Source organism: Ruditapes philippinarum, unplaced genomic scaffold, assembly GCF_026571515.1.
Source record: "Ruditapes philippinarum isolate M1 unplaced genomic scaffold, ASM2657151v2 ctg121_1_1_1_1, whole genome shotgun sequence".
NCBI classification, from domain to species: Eukaryota; Metazoa; Mollusca; class Bivalvia; order Venerida; family Veneridae; genus Ruditapes; species Ruditapes philippinarum.
In genome coordinates, this window is record NW_026861840.1 from 309339 (window position 1) to 329911 (window position 20573).

Here is a 20573-nt window from a genome sequence, read left to right on the forward strand (position 1 = left end):
GTTTTACCCAGTGCAGATCAAGATAACCAGGCATATCAGTTTATGGTCACATCTGTTTGCTATTAAATGACTGCATATTTTGAAATTTTTGAAATTTTCACTTGAAATGTTAAACGGTTTTCTCCAAATTGAAAGATCGACAAGTTCATTTAAGGTATTTAGCGTGATAAATAACATTTCGCCATTGAAACTAAAAAATTGTTATGAAGCATGTTATTCCATAAAAAGAGAAGATTTAATTAGGTAATATTCTGTCTAAAGAAATGCATTGCTGATTAAAAGCTAGATCATTTTCGGTTAAACTTATGTAACTTTAAAGAGTGGGGTTATAGTCAATGTATTGGTGTCGTCAGTTTTCCTACATTTTACCATATTACGATAGAAAAGTGAGCTTGACAGTACAGTACAGTTGGAAAGATACAGCTTGCCATGAGGTTAATGAAATTCAATTGTGAAGGAATGACATTATTTTATATTTCTCTTCGAACATACTTTGATTTCTAAGACAATACAGGAGCAACCCAAGACAATATTTCTCTAAAGTAATACAAAGATCGATTCAACAATTGCGTGTTGAAACTAAAGACATTAAAGTACTATTACAAGAACGAACTTGTTATTTTGAAAGCTACAATACATTTTATGTCAAATTATAAGAACATCATCATGTCATTTATATCGGCTAGGATATTAACTATGAAACAATATTGTCTGAACTCTGAAATAAAGCACTAGATACATACTGCATTCATAGAACTAAAACGGCTTTTATGTTTAAGAAGTAAAAAGAAATGCTTAGTTTTCATCATATTCCTCTGCAACTTACTCTTTTGATAAGTAATATGCACTGTTAAAAAAACGTTTAATTTGACACGTATTTATATGAAAAAATAAATGACATATTTTCAAAGTAATATAATTAATAATAAATACTAACGATATACTGAGCTATTCACATGGAATGACATTTCTGCTATTTTAATCACTACGCATATAATGCCACCTAAACCAAACCAAACCTAAGCTTTTTACATTGAGGAGTTTTGCAATCAGTGACAAAAAACTATAATTTTAGAGGTAAACAAAGAAATTTATTCGTTTTTATTTGTTTGGGTCGTCAGACCAAACAAATAATGGTAGCGAAATTTCAGACCCTGATGCTGATTCGGTCATGATAAAGAGCTGTGATGTTAAAAATTAAAGATCATTGTCCTCAAAGTTTTGTCAAGTTACAGTTTAAGTCAATGCTACACTGGCAATCAACCATCAATGTTAACAATAGTTTGTGTTCCTCGATTAAATAACATCATTCAAATTGGAAAACATGCTTCCGGGGTTTTCACATTTGTTTTCTAGTTTGTGTTTTATGTGAGCAATTTTGTTTGCGGACAAATCTCGTGCAGATACTTCTCCAAATTGTTAGAACTGACATGCGTGTGGTGAAACAAAACATATGACGATATTATTCCAAGAAGAACTTTGACATTCTCAAAAATACATATTTTATACGATATTTTAGGACGTAATTGCATTTAAATAATCACTTTGTCTAAGCCTTGAATTTTGTCATTTGATAACTTGAAATTATTTGACAGGCGATCTTTATCACGTGCGTGTCTCTGAATTTAACAGACAGATGATGGATTTAAGATACAGTGCTGTCAAGCATTCTTCTTACAATCAATACCAGCCATATCCACTCTTAACCCTATCCTTATGAACTTTTGTTATTAATTTCATCTGTTTGTTTTACATTCGAAGCAATTTATTCGAAGTTGAAAATATTTCAATATTACTAATAGAGTTCAATACAGGGCATGGTCAAAAAGCAAGGATGTGCAAGCTGGCTTTACTCTTTATTGGTGGCAAAGGCAAATTGCTTTTGGTTCCCGCATGGTTATGTATGAATTGTCATTCAAATGGTATGACCCGATTACAAAACGATCGAGCTTTTAACATTTCTATCTTGTTCACTGAATATTGGCCATATCACGAAATAAAACATCATTTGGTATATCTATATTGAAGGTTCTCAAAACGAACAATATCCGTACCTTTAACTCGAGAGGAAAATTCCAAGAATGATCCGAAATTATTCTTCAAAAGATAAGTAAAGTTTGTTGTTTCTTTATTTCGTTCTTGTAACGATCATTTACATAGAAACAAGTAAGACTTTTTGGACTTTTTATTCTATTCGCCATAAAAATTCTATATGTCTTTCATATGTAAGTGAAAGCCTAAATTAAATATGCATATCGTCGAACCATCTTAACTATACATGAATTTGTTTGTTTAAAATAAACAAACATACAATTGATAGGTTTTATTCCTCTGCATGTTGATTAATACCCTCAATCAAAAATTAAGCAAATTAAAACAAGTTGGGCGCTGTGAAATATTAGTCACGTGACGCCAATCATTACTTGAAGCCTAGATAAATGTAACAAAATGACAAAGGCTAGACACAGTTTGCACTTTCAAGTCCATTGATAGACATAATTAAACAGAGTCTGCAATATTTTCATTTGTGCCGTTTTTGATATTCTTTAGGGGTTCTTTTTTTCTTCTTCATTGACCTTACTTTCCTCTAATTTTCTTGATGTCCATTAACAACTATTCAAGGCTGTATTGGACGATAATTTATTTTATGATTAAGAAATATATTTCCGGCTTCCAGTATTAGGAGAAGCCTCTAATATGAAATAACTTTTCACAGACCTTGATGCATTCAGTATCAGTAGATGATAATTGACCTTTATATCAGGACGCTCCCTGACTTTTAGACTATGTTTATTATTTATAAATAAATTATGGTTAGTTCCAATTACTTTTTATTACGTTGTGAAGTAACCACTTACTCTTTTAACTTTGCACGTCACGTTGCTGGGTGACCGCTTTTTTTATTTAATGTATACTTGGCATGCTACATTGGGACCACTTACTCTATTTCTATACTGTATATTATTCACGTTGCTAGGCAATGAGTTTAAAATATCAATTGCTTTAATCACGTATTGGTTCAGTTTTATCAAATTTGTTGCCAGGCATAACAAACATCATTATCACTTTAGAACGTTTTGTTAAAGGCACATTTAACTTCAGAAATGAATACAGTTTTTCTTCTTTTAGAAGGGTTCTAATGCTAAAAAATGCAAATCAAAGAATGGTTGTTTCGTTTATAAGAGTTATCAGACATTTTTTCGGAACTGTTTTAGTACCTCTCAAATTAAAAGCTTTTTAGAAATTAAAAAAAAATAAGAAAGATTTGTGACCTAATGGGCAGTAATTAGTGTGTAAGATATAGAATAAGTTAGCTTTTCCTAATAGTACATGTTGATATTAAATGTTTGTAGCAAAAGACGGCAAACAACTTTTAGAACTGCCAAGCCATTATCAATATTTGTTTCTTTGAATGCGATATACAAGTACTTGCACGTCTACTTCATATGATTTTTTCTTTACAATAAACTTTTATGAAAAACTTTGCATTTTTTTGTTTTGTTAATTTTATTGCATATTAGAGCCAGACATTAATTAGCTCATTGTCTAATAATCCGTACTTTACCCTGCCGGAACACAAAATTATAAGCTTTTCCACAAGTACAGAGTTAGTTAAGGCTCTTTACTGCTGGAAGGTCAATTTTTGTATTTTGATATTAAAATCCCCTTAACTTTGAATGGACAAGTCTAGATTCAAACCAGATTCAAACCAGGGAAAATCAATTACATAAGTTCAGCAGGAGAAGGGTAATGAAAACACAATTTAAGCAGAAAGGGAAATACCTTATACTTAACTTGTATCGTGTTAACTGATATATCAAAGGGGAAAATAATACTCTACTGTAACAAAATCATGATTATTTCATTATTTCCGTTAAACATTAACATCTATATATTATTTTAATAATAAGTATTTTTAATGATAATAGCTATATGTGTTTGTAATGGAATATATGTGTATTTATATGTAACTAACTAAATTAGATTATTTTTAGTAAACTAAAATGAGTGTTAACTATATTTTTTTATGATCAAATGTGTATAATATCAGTAAACTTAAATGAGCATATTTTAATCAAATGAGAATATTTGTAAGTTATAATAATTAAATGAGTTAAATACCTATATAATTATTAAGTATATTATAATGTTATGATAATGCTTATCTGTTATTTTAATAAAATGAGTAAAAAGATATAATTAACTGAGAATATTTATATGTTACTATAATTAAATGAGCATATATTTTCAGGCACAGGTCGAGGACTCTCTTGATATCAAACAGAACACGTGCTGTTCGGAGTGTGAGGCGCAGCTACCACCTCAATATTCTCGTAAAGAGCTCCGAGATATGACTAATGAGGCAATTCTGCGAATGTTGAAGGCTGAAAAGGTAATTAAATACAGGTTTTTATTTTACATACATTTCACTCTGGTATTATACTAGAATTTTATATTTTAACAAGGCTCTGATCTCCATAAAGGCGTCAAACCTTTACATAGAACCGAATCACTTTGGCACGAAAAAACAAATCAGTATTATTGCTTTGACGCTTGTGGAATATTGTCAAATGAAATAAAATTCATTTAATAGTATTTTATGAAATGACATCAAAAGAGTAATAATTATTTACCATACAGTTTAGAAAAGGCAACACTTTAAAGCAAAAAATAACTTTATAACGTTCAACAAACATTTTATGTCACTTGCTATTCACATAAACAGCCTTTGTTATATAAATATAGGGACAATTTAAACGCTGTATTTTATTTCCTGTCAGTAAATGTAACGTAATCTAGAAATAAAAATATATATCAACATATCTATTGACTGTGTAATTAATGTTATCATTCTGATATGATACCATACATACTTGAAACCCAAATTAGAATATGCTAAATAACATGCTGATATAATAACATAATGTAATTAAAGCTCATATACTGATATTTTGATAATTTCCAACTATCTACAAAAGATTTTTAAACCTTTGAAAATCACCAAATAATAGTAAGAAAAAAAGATGTGACTCTCTTAACAAGTATGGTAATGTATTTTCCATTATAGATGAGTTACTGGCGACAGTTCGAACATGGAATGTTGTCAAGAGATGCAACAAGAAAACTTCAAGAGTGTACAGAAATAGCTTCTGACCACAAAGGAAAGTATGTGTCACTTGATTCAGATAACATTTGAGCCGTGTCACGACAAAACCAACATAATGCGTTTGCGACCAGCATGGATCCAGACCAGCCTGCGCATCCGCGCAGTCTGATCAGGATCCATGCTGTTCGCTTACCAACTCTATTACAAGTGGAGAACTGAAAGTGAACAGCATGGATCCTGATCAGACTGCGCGGATGCAAACCCATTATGTTGGTTTTGTCGTGACGCGGCTCATTTATTTTATCAAATTGGAGAGTTCTTTTGTTGAATCCTCTACTGCGTTTATACTTTTCATATGATATTAGTAATGGTTACCAAACATATTGTTTATAAGTATAAATGTTCACTTTTAACATGTTAAAACAAAGCATGTTATAAGTCGAGGAATAAAGATGTATATGGCACAGTAAAACGAGTTATATATAGACTAGGTAATTTAAATGAGGTTTCAATAAAGATTAAAAAAAAAAACAACAATACAATCAGGTCATCATACGAATCTCTTATGAAAATGTTTACTCAAATATCTACCGTTTAGCGATAAAAACACTCATTTGAATAAAGGAAGACGAATCTTGCACGAACATATTACAAGCAATGCAGTGTTACTGGACTTGTTGGTATTTATTTTCAGATTCATCGATATCGAAGACGTTAAGAAAAGTTGGGAAATACCATCCGTTTATCCTAAATTGGTAACACACTTTTTCATGATTGGTCAGAACGTAACCAAATAAATATATTATATTTTTGTTGAAAACGCAACAAACTAAATGAGATATGTTTTGTCACAACGCAGCCAAATACTGATAAAAAAAGACGAACAGAACTGAAACCAATAAGATAGTTTCATAAAAGATAGGATACATAACTGAAACAACAGGATGAGTCAATTTACTTCTATTACTTGCAAAATGTTTACCTTTTTATTTCTTTCTTTCTTTTTCTCTAAGCGTTTGAATATCAGAGTTTACTAATTTGCACAATTATTTAAATGTAGGTGACGAATTCCAATCTCAGCGCTTTACCTGTGTGTAAATTATACACGCATATAACTATAATACCTAACAGAACAGCATTAATTAATTACCATACAATATAAGAAATTTTCACTTTAGATATTCATTTACATGTATCGTTTTATGATGTGGGAAAAAAAAATCTTTAAAAAAACCCATATTTGTCAATTTAGAAAAGGATGGTAAAGAGAGGAATAGCAAAAACTGAAGTAGATATTGACAAAGACTCTAAGCTGTGGCCTCTATTCCGTATGGAGCGACACAAGGCCTTCTATATCGTTGTTTACACTATAATCATTATTGACATGATCAACACTGCTTTTGCAATCACCAGTGAGTATCACGAACACTTCTTCGATCAGAAAAACGTCTTCAGGAGTATCAACCTTGTCTGTGTAATTTTGTACATTGTCGAGTTACTGCTTAAAGTAAGTTAAAATTCTCTTTTTTAATAACACCAACAAAGTTGTTGATATAATTATTGCAATATGGTTGAGTTTCTTAAAGAGTGTTAACTTATTCACTGTCACCCGGTCTCAATTGAATTAGCTGAAGTATAAAACAGTACAAATCTGATCAGTTAAAGTTCTACTTAAATATTTGATAATCTTAGTTATAATATGTCCCATATATTTGTCAGTGTACTTTTTCATAATTGTCTCAGCAAAGTACTTTACTTTTTTGACTTTTCATTTTCAATTTATTCGAGTTTATACATGAATCTTTTACCTTTAAGTTAGATGATATTATTACACTATCATTGAATAAAGATTATCACCCGCCTTGATGGGAAGTAACGTTTCTTTTTTCTTGGCAATACAAAAAAATAGAATATCAAAATGTACATGTATAAGAAAGCATCAAACTAAAATATCGAAGCTAATTGTGTTTTTCTGTAGTGGCTACTGAATTGTCTTTGGAAAAATGTGCAAAACAATAACAATGTAATTTATATTACAGGTTGTGGTTCAGAAAAAGGCTTACCTTACTAACACCTGGCATATTCTGTGTATTGCCATCATTCTGATAGGCTTGGCAGACGTATTTCAGAGCTTTATATTACCAGCTATATATGGGGAGTTACACGGATCAGTACATGTGGTCTCCCTTGTCTTTATTATCCTGAGAACTATCAGAGCTTTGAGGCTCCTAGAGGTATAAGTTTTTTACATTCTTGCAAAATTTTATTTTAAAAACGAAAAAGTTTCAGGCCTCTCCAAAAAGGCCTATTTAAAATGAATTTTAGGAACCAAAACCTATTAAAGGTCATACGACCTTGAGTTTTTCTGTAAGGAAGTCTCGGGCCCCCTTTGATTTTTTAAGCAGAAAGCCTTTTAAGGGCACCTGAGTAGGACCACTGACTATCCGTAAGTTAGTCAAAATGTCAAATTGACATTTATAATTAAATCCATAGTTTTTTATTAAAAGATTCTAAGTACTTCCCGATTGTTGTAACAGTTGGTGTGTTTGAATAACAGTTGCAATGATTGAATGCAATAGAATAACTACCTGGACATGACTCTATAGTTAATTCTACGTTTTGTCAGTCGTTAAACATATAACAAACTCACAAAATAACCATCAAAAGTTATGTTTTGTCTTATAAGATATACATGTTACATTGTATTTAATATGCCGAAAAAGCGACGTTTAAATTTTCTAAACATTACTATCATGAATACAAAAGCAATAGACAGTTTTAAATGTGAATGAATTTATTTTTCAATAAGCCGACGATGCCATATGTACTGACGTTTGTCAAAACCCGTATGAGTCAACATTTGAGTTATGGTTTCGATGTCGGTCGTGGATTCGTTGCCGGCGAGGAGGAGGTCCGGAAGTTGGTAGATCATATGTCAGATCACAAAGACATTGCAAAATCTCTAAAACAGATGAGTGATAATAGTAGACTGGACGTGATTCGATGTCTAGGTAAGTAAAATATTTCTTCAGAAGTGTCAATGTCGAAGATTTCCTTCACATTAGTGTACCGAATCATCAATTAAGCCAATGGTTGTTTTGTCGCGTTGGTACAGTTCACAGGCCTCCCTAGGTCTGTTGGTTTCATTATTTATGTACAATCAGAGGCGAATGAATCGGAGCAAGCACAAGTGAAATAACTAACTAAAAAGAAAAAAAAATGACAAGGTAGACATGCTATGTTTTATCAAGTGGAATATTTTGGAGATATCAAAAGTTACTATATTTATGATGTCAAAATCAAGTTGATAAGTTACTTTTTAATCACATGCTTGCAATCAATATGGTTAACTAATTCGCAAACCAAGCAGTCGACCATAAAATAGTAAATTTTATTAGTTAAATGAGAAACAAGATAATAATCGAGAAAAAAATGGGAATCACTCGGGAGCAATAAAACGTTTAAAGACTCGGTTTGATTAAGTCTGTTTTATTAGGAAAAAATGAATGTTCAACATCTCTTACGCCCTTAACATTGATTACTATTCAATCCTCAGCACAATTAAGTAATGGAATCAACTATAGTGAAGGACAAGAAGAGTACAGTAATACTGAATATATAACGTCTCTAATTGTATAATGCTTTCTCATTTTATCACAGGCATGTTGTCAAAACAGCACCCTGATATCGCCCTCTCTATAAAAACCCGGCAGGCAATCCGCAGTGTACTAAATCAGCTACGAGATGGTATACACGAACTTCTTACAGATGGTATCCTAGAGGAGGCAGAAGGACACAAACTTGAAAAGGTAAGTTTTAAATGTTACAAGTTAAGATGCCTTATTTGTGTTTTTATGTCATTTGTACTATGAGCTTAATTAGATCAAGGTTCTAAACTATTTGTTAGTAATTCAATATACGTTAAAGTTTTAAAATAATTTTCAGTTCTTTTCATCTTTTCTATTTATAGAAAGTAGAAGAGCGTATGAAGAGATTGCAGTCAGCACCGCCAAGTCTCCCAATACCTCCTCCAGACAAAATGTTGAAGAATGTGTCATGGTTACGTAACGATAAGGAGTTGATGGAGTATATTAAGGTTTTTTCATGTTAAAATTAAACTTCTCAAATTTTGTTAGTTGACAAGCTCTTTATATAATTGCTGGATACATGTATTTCGTATAAAGGGCACCGCTTGCCTCCTTAGGTAAAATGAGTAGTGTGTAGTAACAAATTGGCAGACATTCGTCGTTTCCATTCTTACCCAGTTGAGAATTTGAGTCTTTTTAACAGGTGTTTTAAGGAAATTACAATCTGATTAATAGTTAGTTACTTATAATTTGTTTGCAGGTCACCTTCTTGGATAACATAATTCTTTAATGTGTATCATTAATTAAGTTTACGCCTTTCTTTTAACTACTTATACATAATGAGCCGCGTCATGACAAAACCAACATAATGGGTTTGCGACCAGCATGGATCCAGACCAGCTTGCGCATCCGCGCAGTCTGATCAGGATCCATGATGTTCGCTTACAAGTCCTATTACAAGTAGAGAAACTAACAGCGAACAGCATGGATCCTGGTCAGACTGTTCCTGGTCAACTTTTTATCATGTTCTATATCTTACCATTTCAGGAAAAAGCAAAGTTACTAAGTTTTGACTTTGATGACATTATTATGAGGGAGGGTGATCCAGCAGGAGGTATCTACGTGATAATATCAGGAATGGTCAGGGTAAGTAGTGTGTACTGTTAAAATGCGTGTGTATTCTTATAAATTGTACGTTGCCTTACTATAGGAAACGTGTAAAACTTAGTCCTGTCGCATGTTTGTTGTTGCTAATACGGCCCCTAGATATGTCCTTTTTTTATAACATTTACTCTACTTAACCAAGAGTATTGTTATTCTTAAAGTTTTAATCATATAGTTTATTATAAGCGTTATTAACATCATCACTACCATCATTGTAATTATCATCATTTTATTTATTGGTATCATTATTATAATTATCATTATCATCATTATAATTTTCATCATTATTACTATCATTTCCGACGGAATGGTTAACATGAACATTTTTTGTAGTTTTTTTATTGTATCTTTTCCAGTTAGAATCTTCGAATCCGTCGGGGAAACCTGTTCTGTCACTTCAAGAGAAGCCTTCGGGAACTACTATACAAATTAAGACGTATGTGCTGGACTTTATGACATCCGGTAATATTATAGGTGAGATGGGGTTGTTGACTCACAAACATAGGTCTGCAACGGTCATTTGCGAAACCTCTGTGCAGGTAGGTACATTTTGTTGTTTCTACTGTGTTTGTTACTTGTAGTTACTAAAAGAAAAACACAAATAAATGTTTATAATGTTATAATAAACATAAAATGGTGTTTATGGTTAAAGCTTATATTTTTTTTCTCCCAACTTTTTGTTAAATGTTGATTGTATAAGCAGTTTTCCCGCTTGGATGCTATTGTATTAACATAGAAAAGAAAGGTTCATTCAAAAATAGTTTGTACTTTTATATCATTTAAAGGTCTAAAGAACACAAAACGAGGTATTTGGTGTTGTTTCGTAAGCTTTGATACATTACGTGTGTCGTTTCATTGTAAAGTTATCGCCGCTAGGCCGCTGACTTCCGACTGTGTAAAAACATTGCGTTTTAAGGTGTTTATACATTGTTTGTCTATTTGAATAAAGAGGAAGTATATGTACTCATTTTTGTGATAGCTAACTCATATTATTTTTATTTTCATTTCTTTCCAGCTGTTATATGTAAGCTTGGAGGATATGGAATACGCCATGCAGAAGTTCAACAAAGGTGACGAACCTCTCGAATATAGGTTATGGCACGTGTGTGCAAACCGTATTGCTGCAAATATTCTCATGAAACAGTCCGCTTTCCAAGTGAGCATATTTGTTAATTTTATTTTTAGAGTCAATATATGTTGGCAAATATTTATTAGTAATATCTGACACAAAGTAACGTGAATTTGAAAGTATGAAAAAAATAACGGAAATGTCTAAAGTATATATCAAAAGTAACGGAAATATCCAAAGCATGTAACAAAAAGTAACGGTAATGTCTAAAGCATGAGAAAAAATGCAACGGAAATGTTTAAAGCACTACTTTGACAATAAGATATTCTTTTTACATGGGGGTATATTCCCAAAATTTATGAAGTATGCTTTCTTACCGACGATCATACTAAATGGACATATTTCTAACGCCACTCAACTATTCGGCATGTTTAATCGCATGTTATAATTTGAATTACTCAATGTTAAGAAGGTTTTTATTACCATAACGTGATGGTAAACATTAGTTAAAAGTTTTAATAGTACAATGTATTTGTGTACAATACAACTTCCGCACAGAAACACCTTTTTCGGGGGCGACAAAAAATTAGAAGCTTGCTGAGAGGTTTTATTGTGAAGTCTTCAATTTTAACTGTTGTTGTGAGGTTTATTACTGTGCAGAGAGTCGCTGTACAGAGGTTAGACTGTATAATGTTGATATATATTAAAGGGGTGGACAAAGGAGAAGATAAAGCTGAGGCTAGAGAACAGTTACCTGGCTAGTACGTCCAACAGACAGTTCATTGTTGACTCGTCCATGTCAGATGTTGTTTTGATAAGTGGTAAGTTTTGAGGATTTGTAAATGTAATGAAGAAATGTGAGAAATTTAGAATTGAGAATATGATAAATTTGTGATAAATACAAATAATTGAAACCAATGTGGGTCGCGATATTTTCTCTTAAACTAGAGCTGAGCCTTTCTATGTATATTTCTACATATTTCTAGCTTTAAGGAATTTTTAAGAAACTATCACAGTGACTGATAGTCTGTTTCTCCTGTCAATATAATTAAATTGTCAAAATAATCGTATACATTCGGCAAAATCGTAACTTTCCGTGTTCATATTCATTTTACTTTAAAAGCATTTAAATGACAATGATATTATTCTCCTTCTGGTGCTTTTGACGCTTATTTGATTTACTGGAAACGGAAAATGACGAATTGTGCCGACATTCATGAGAATCTGATGTTTTTATTTACCTTGAACTTATATTTGATCAGGTTCTGCGAAAAACCCATTTTCTGATGAGATATTTGACGGTCCTTGCTATGTTCCCTGGACAGTGTTTAAACTTGAACTCATTGTAAGTATATAATGATATAATAGGGTAATCTGACCTTATGCTCTCCTATTTAATCCGCAACTATAAATAGATCAGGGTTCAGGTAGAGATACATTATGTTTCTGTCCACCGGTTAACACGGCGTTCTTAGAGCTTCCCATGACGTTCATATGCCGTGAGTTCTCAGGCACTGCGACTATGGCGTTCATGCGGTGTCCTCGCGGCGACAGCAAGGAAGTCGTGAAACCGCAATAGTCGTTTTAAGAACGTCTGATACTGCAAACGCCGATGTAGAGTCGTCATTTACATGTCAATCAAACAGATCCATCAAACAGATCCCTAGGGCTTTCTAGTAAAGGACGCACTGAAACCGTCCATCATTGTTGTTTGTTTTGTGCATGTTCAATATAGTCGCTATGGATTCCTCAAGACGACTCGAGTTGTTCACAACTCGAACCTTAGGCGTCCATGGCATTTCCATAGCGTCCTTAGTCGCCATTGGAACAAAATAGGGTCGCAAGTCCGGTGTAGCGCGTATATTATTAATATATTTAATGACGACATTTTTGTTCATCAAACATTTCTAGTTTAATTAAATATATGTCTCTACTTCTTGATGATAGGATTGTGTGGTTTTTCTCGACTTATACTTTTCTCTGAACATACTAATTGATCAATAGTAAATTCATTAATGAAACATAGAACAGATAATTCCAATCAAGGTCAGTAGAAGATATTCCGGTATTTGTTATTCTATAAGACAAAGTTGTTTTCCATCAGCTTCTTCCAGACAATCAATTACAGGAGTTTTTACCAGTTATATAGCTCATTAATTTTTGCAACCTTGACCGAAGATCAATATCTGCACGAGTAACAATTTTGGCATGTCTAGACCAATTATTCGTAATGCCCCTGCCAATAGCATCCTCATCTGTGACCCATGTCTATGTTCACATGAAAGAAGAAATTAAAACGAAAAATGATTTAAAACCACATTACTCCATGATAGCAAACCAGGTGTTTGTAAATAAGATAATGCAGCTTGGAATTCCCATCTTGTCCGTGTGTATATAATTTATTATGCGCAATTGGGAATTGTCAATGCCCAAAACGTGTGGCATGCTTTAGTCCATTTTTTAATTCGAAACAAAATGTTCTTTTCTTTAATTTTAAATTCATATTTAGAGCTTTCATTGCATTAGTTATTATTTCATTGCCAAATCTAATGTCTAACGTTGTTTTCGCTGGTTCCTTTCTTGTTAGTGATCTGGTCACCTTTGACTTAGAACCTTTTCTTCTTGTTTAATTTATCACAGCTCATAACCATTGCAAACGTGGTCTAAAACGTTTCACTGATTTCTTTGTTTTTTGAGAGATCTTTTTTGATACTTCTTTTTAGTATACTCTGCATTTGCTATCACAGTTCTTGGCCAGAGCGAAAATGAAGGGCTCTAAAAATTTTGCCTAATTTCTGCATTTTCATAATTGTATTTATGACTGAAATGAAAATGTAATACTAGTATATGAATAATTATTAAGTTTATTTGTTTATGTATTGTTTCAATAAACAGTCAGACGAGGAAGTGACCCCGGTGGTCATTCTGGTAATACCCACTGAAGTAGGTCAACCAATACATGCTCCGGGTAAAAAGGCTGATCAACAAAGAGGACACGGTGCTTTTATAAACAACCTGAGTCAGTTATGTCTACGCCATGCTTCGAAACACAGAATCAATGTTGAATCGAAGTGGAGGGTAAGCATTGCTTGAACCTTTAACGCATGATACAGTTGAACGTTTTAACAGATCGTTTGAATCTATATATTACGTTGTGATGGTAAGGGTTATTTGTAGTGTTAAATATTTGATACGAATTAACTATATTTAAGCTGCTTCAGGACGTGTGAGTTGTTGTAGAATATGCAACAATCAGACCGAGTCTTTTTGTCTTCATTGCTCTAGAGTGATCTCCCGTCTTTTAGTTTTTAAATTTGCTCCTCAAGTAATCAACTACTTATAATATGCATTGTATTGTCGACAGAAGTGCACTCTCTTTAATTATAATATATTTTAGATATATAACTATTAGATAACATTTCAAAAAATACATTTGCAGAAAGTACAGAATGCCAAAAGTCTGGGAACATTGTTCAAACAGCACAAACTGATTGGAAATGATGGGATAGGATCTCATGTGAGATATGAAAATGGAGCCCCAAGGTATTACCAATAATAAAAATAATAATAATAATTATTATTTTAATAATAATAATAATGAATAATGATAATAATAATAATAATAATAATAATTAATAATAATAATAATAATAATAATAATAATGTGATACTGTGGTGTTGTTCTTCCCATGTTGTTGTTGTTGTTGATTATTATTGATGATGATGATGATGATGAACAAAAAAGAGGCTTTTTGTATTATTTTGTGTGAGAAGGAATGCCGAATATCTCGACAGAATGGAAAATAATTCTGGTATAAAAATCTAAAACATTGCCTTTCGAGTGATATAGATAGTTATATTCGAATCTATTTCATTTTAATTGTAATTTTCTAAAAGAACTTGCATTAAAGATTCACGGGCAATCTCTTCTGCGGCGATACGTCTGGGACTCTCTTGTATATCATGTATATTCGTGTGTACATGTGAGTGCAGCTTTACGTTTACAAATATTTTGATAAGGTTTTGCTTTGCTAAATTATATAAACAACGGACGTGACATTTTACGAGAATGGTGACGTTACGTTTAATGAAAAAAACATTGCGCTATAAATTCACGTATTTTTAAGAATATCACTAATAAATGTAATAACAAGAAAGTTGAACATAGAGTATTTTTACACTGTCAATAGAGAGATAAACCCGGCACCTTCATCTTAAATGAACTTTACGTAATAATATGTTTTAAGACAATATTGAAAATTAAAATGTTATTTAACTATACAACTGACTTACTGAAGAAAAAATATTCCTAAATAATTCGACCCTTGGGTTTTTAAATGATTTTATTTTAATTTGAACGTGTGTATACTTGCATTTTAAACGTAATATGAAGTGTTCAAATATGGGTTATAGTATTTTTTTTACTACAGTTAAGATATAAAATATATACTGCATGTAGTATTTTTCAATAGACATAATTATTTGAACATGAAATAGTTCTTCAAATGAACTTGACGTCAACATATGTTGGGAGATTTATGTTTTTACGAACACATCTTGCTTTCTATCAACTTGCATTTTTTAGTATCTCTGAGGGTAATAAAACGCCCACTTTAGTCTAATACGTTTGTCTGGTACATCATTAAATTGACTGAAGATCAATTGATATAGATTGTTGACCTGAATAAAAAAATCGGACCGAATTCTTTTTACTTGAATGTTGTACTTTCATCATACCCGCGTAAGTTTTTCCGGTTTACTTTTGTTATCATTTTTATTCATGCCATAAGTGAGTGAGTGAGTGAGTTTAATACTATACTAAGATAGATGACACAAAAAAAACTAATTTGATAATATTTTTTTTTGGTTTAAGCTTTCATTTTTATTACCACCAGTCTCTGCGCCCCCATCCTCGTTCTATTTTGCTTCTCTTTCTATGTTCATCTTCTGTCCTTGTCTTTTGACTGAGTTTCAAACACCTCTATTTCCTCCCCACCCCCTTTAGTCTGTTTCTATCCCTGCCTCACCCTCACTAACCACTTTTTCTTTATTCTCACAATAGGAGAAATGAACATATAAATATTTCCTGTATTAAATATAATAACAGATATATGTACGTTTTGTATGCTTTAACAACCTACATGACAGAAGTTTTATAAGAAATCAATTTACATTCCTATGATCAATTGATTTCAACTAGACTGTTAAACGCTTTTCCCAATATCTTCCCGTCATAGCGGACACGGACACTGTCACGTTGCTTGTTATCCAATATCACGATTTAAAATGTCGTAAAAATGACACGCACGCTTGTCACGGAAAGAGGACAGGCACACATTTTTCTTCCCTTATATGAAGAAGTGTGAAAGAATGTTGCACAAAATGTTATGTTAAAAAAGGTCTTTCTAATCATTTATGTTATGTTTATTCGTTTTTAGGGAAATCGTCGCGAATCAAATGCACGTGCTAACACGCGCGTGAATTTAAAGTGTACCTGAGAAAATGCACGTTCTGTTTATTCTAACGTAAACAAAATACTCCTCTTACATAGTGATTATGGATCTATAGCATAACGTCCACATTTGTTTCATCCATGGAGGAATCTGTGGGAAAAAGTCATCATCTTTCTTGTATGCCCTTCGAATCGTATGTCCATCCCAAGGACAAATTTAAAATTCGTTCTCTCGATGTTTTTTTTTGTTGTTGTTTTTTTTCAACATAAATTCCGTCATAAACTTCATATCATAAAGAATGCACAACTCGCATACAACATAATATTTTGCACGTGACAACTACATGCAACGTAAGGAAGACACGCGCGAGTTAAAAGTTGTCTTAAACTTAAGATACCTTCTTTATTTAGCACAAAATGAAAATCCACTTAAAGTAATGTCGGCGTGTTGCACAAGAACGAAATCTAAAAAAAAAGTATTAGCTGATAAATTATCATAAACACTAATATAACATTTAAATCGAGCGAGTATTAAAATACATAGTTACGTCATCAGTAAGATAATCGGCTAGAGTAAGACGGAAAGGAAGTTCATTGAATTAAAACTACCAATATCTATAAATATCTATCTATATACGTGACATATATTTATCTCGTACTTTACCTAAATCATCTTAAAAGAAGAATATTCCATTTCTGTAAAGCAGTTCACAATTGACACTCAAGTAGATCAATCTGAAATATTGGCTAAGAACTAGAACAAGTCTAGCGCGGTTTTCAACATTCGTTAAATTCCGCCGAGAACTAGACCAGCGAGTCAGATAATCGGGTCGCTACGTCAGTGTACGAGGACAGTGTATGACCCGATATCCGCGATTAGGTTCAGTAAGTAAGCAAATTAACCTTTGTTGCGTTAATTCGTCTTGATGCTGGAACATACGGGCTGGAATAGGGTCAGACATATTCTTTGGATTTATTTCCAATAATAAAGATATTTAAATGGTTTATAAATAAAGTGTTAACAATATAAATAGAATTGGATGTTTAAATAGAATATAATTTACATGTACAACAGTGATCTATATTGTAAATGAAAAAAAGATTTTTTTCCGCTTTTTTATGGATAGTACATCTGGTATTTGTAACGTAAACTAGACGCATTGTGTCTTAAATTAAAGCGTTACAATTTAGAGAATATATACATGTATATACGAATATGTACTTTTAAAGAAAACTTTCATTAGATAGATCTAATAATATGATGATGATAATGATGATAATTATAAAATATAATTATTATAATGATGATGATTATAACAATGATGACGAAGGCGACGGCGATGAAGATGATAATGATGATAGTGACGATTATGATAAAAATGATGATAATGGTGATGATAAAATGCTATAATTATGATATTGATGATGACATTGATGATAAAGATGATGAAGTTGATGATGATAATGATGATGATGATGAAAATATAATGATACTGATGATGGTAGTGATGTAGAAGAAGTAAAAGTAGATGATGATGATGAAGATGATAAAATATGATGTTGATAATAATGATAGTGATGATAATAATAATATAATAATGCTAGTAGATCTAGTATAATTATATTATGGACTACGATGATGATGGTGATGATGATGATAATAATGACTATAATCTTTTTATGATTTTGACAATGGTGATGATGATGATAATAATGATGATAATAATCTAAAAAAAATATTGATGTTAATGATGATGATTATAAATAGTAATGATACTTAAATCCTTTACTAATCAATGCATTAGGTATCGGTCCTCTTTCTCAATTAGACAGATTGCCGATATTGGCATAAAATCGAGGACATACAATGTTCGCAATTTATTTGTTACGAAATTTTAAAAGTAGCGCAAAGTATTGCAGACGAATTTTTAAGTGGTGTGTGATTATGATAAAGGCATTTTATCTATATTTTATTTATAGTTTGCAAATATAAATTAATGCTCCGCGATTTGTCGTCTGCTACACGTCGAATAGAAGAATATGAATTTATAATGCAGTGAAATAGCAAGTTTAAGATGCACTTTTACGCGATAGCTCCCGCTAAATATAGTTCTTAGCTCCCGCTAAATATAGTTCTTGAGACGGTCCTAGAACTTCCTGTATTTAAAATTTGGATATGACCATTGTTGTTCATTGATTTATAACTCATTGATATCTGTGATAGATATTAATTCGAAAAAAATGCAAGACACACTAAAGACTATTATTCTTTCTTTTTACAGCTACGCGCTTCAACATAGGACATCTGTCCCAATTTCACTAGATGGACGTTCAAATAGAGGCTACTCTCCGGAGCGAACTGAAATATCCGCCTCGTCTTCTTCGGGGGATTCTCATTCAACAGCAGAAGAAGGCAAGGTTGATATCAAACTGCATTCTCCCGGAAAAGATCTGTCCTCATCACCTTCTCTTCAGAGAAGATTATCGACAGGCTGGTCCCGGTTGAAACGCCGTCTCAGTTCTGATCATACACACACCGGAAGTAGTACCACGGAGTCTTCTGTGCATTCGTTTGAATCGACAGAAATACTTCCAGATGACCTTGATTACATCGAAGGAGGAGATATTGTACAAGAGCACGCGCCACATCACGTGGGAACTAGTTCTTCACAGATTCACGATTCGAATGTAAACGCTCAGGCCAGGCATTCCTTATTTCCGGTTGAAGAAGAAAAGACAGACACCGGCAATGAAAACAACGCCGCCGACGGTGGCTCAAGTGCTAAATCACCTTTAAAAAGAATGAACGCCGTCCAACACGTTAACGGTATAGAAAATGATACTGATTCAACAAAGGCAGTATTGACCCCCGTTTCAGACGACACACATTTTTAAACAGGGGCGGTAAACAGTTATCTCCTGTATGACTAGGTTTAAAAAGAGTTGTTTCTCTTACACCATAAGATAGATATAGCACATGTTGCGATTTTTCTACGCAAGCATATATCACAAAAACCTATTACGGACTTATGCAAATATATGTGATTATATTACTAGATAGTTTAGAATCGTGTTAATTGTAGATTTATTTTTGAAATACTTTATAACCTTTTTCTTAATTTTGCTTATTTTTTATTTCACGCACATGTTATAAAGTAGAGGAAAAACCAATCATTTCTGCGTGCATATCGCTGTTTACTCTATGCTTTCACGCACGTGAACGCCTGTGCATCTCTAAAGACTGGAGTATAAATTCCTATAGTTAAAAAATATCAAGCAAAAAATAATGCATTAGAGGGTTAGGCCGATTGGCGACAGAAAGTTGGCCCAAATCACAAAGAAACCTTTTGAGAAATGTTCCCTTAATTAATTTAGTTGTTTGATATAATGTTTTCAAACTTTCCACTTGATGTTGTAAGAAGAACATGTTAATTAATCACTTAAACACAAGCATTTTGAGTTATTTTTATTTAAGTTTTACATGTTTTTAACATAATTTTTCTTTCTTTTGTCAGGTTTTAATAATTCCTCTATTAAAGACCGGTCTTCGGCCCCCCAATACTGAAAAGTTCACGTCCCCTTATTTTAGAGCCAGGCTCCTTAACAACTAGGTTATCTTTTCCCTTGAATATATTCTACGGCTGAAACCAGCTGAACCAAGTCCCATCATAATACATTTATAACCTAAACTATTGTTGTCTTTTACATTTTTCCTGATTATGCGGTTACTTGTAAACCTTTTATTCTTCTCGACATTGAAGACGAAAAAAGACATCATTTTTTGTGCTAGGATATATATTTCAATGAATCTGAAATGATGTTATTTTTTACAGAATAAGTAGACACATATGCAAATTGATACTGTCATCCCAGCACTACCACGGGATGAGGTAGTTACAGCTGATAAATGAACAATTTTACTTACTTATCACATTTCGTTATTGCCATGTTTTATTACTTTGATTTAGTTTGTGAAACTCTTCCATGGCATGAACATATGGTACAATATTATATTTGTAAGTTATCTAAATAAATTTTTATTTTAAGAATTGTCCTTTCATTATCTATTCTAAAGACTTAACTTAAATCATTGCTCACCCAGTGTGCCTTTTCTTCAGTCACATTGCCCACTGACAGTAAGGACCAAGTCTTAAAATTAGTTACGCAAAAAAAGTCAGGTTGTTTGTACATAGG

General features: G+C 32.4%; 1 protein-coding gene across 4 annotated transcripts in view; it reads left to right on the plus strand.

The window, feature by feature from the left end:
• LOC132717014 (sodium/hydrogen exchanger 10-like) overlaps positions 1–20422 on the plus strand; it is a 219547-nt gene extending 199125 nt beyond the window's left edge. For all 4 annotated transcript variants that reach the window (XM_060700366.1, XM_060700365.1, XM_060700368.1 and 1 more), the window contains 16 exons: positions 4253–4393; positions 5069–5166; positions 5802–5862; positions 6360–6614; positions 7147–7341; positions 7917–8118; positions 8768–8916; positions 9078–9203; positions 9742–9840; positions 10215–10397; positions 10874–11014; positions 11637–11748; positions 12190–12272; positions 13823–14005; positions 14367–14470; positions 18662–20422. In XM_060700366.1, coding sequence (XP_060556349.1) covers positions 4253–4393; positions 5069–5166; positions 5802–5862; positions 6360–6614; positions 7147–7341; positions 7917–8118; positions 8768–8916; positions 9078–9203; positions 9742–9840; positions 10215–10397; positions 10874–11014; positions 11637–11748; positions 12190–12272; positions 13823–14005; positions 14367–14470; positions 18662–19274 — 2745 coding nt within the window. In that variant the 3' untranslated portion in view covers positions 19275–20422. The remainder of the gene's footprint in view (positions 1–4252; positions 4394–5068; positions 5167–5801; positions 5863–6359; positions 6615–7146; positions 7342–7916; positions 8119–8767; positions 8917–9077; positions 9204–9741; positions 9841–10214; positions 10398–10873; positions 11015–11636; positions 11749–12189; positions 12273–13822; positions 14006–14366; positions 14471–18661) is intronic.
• Positions 20423–20573: the final 151 nt, after the last annotated feature.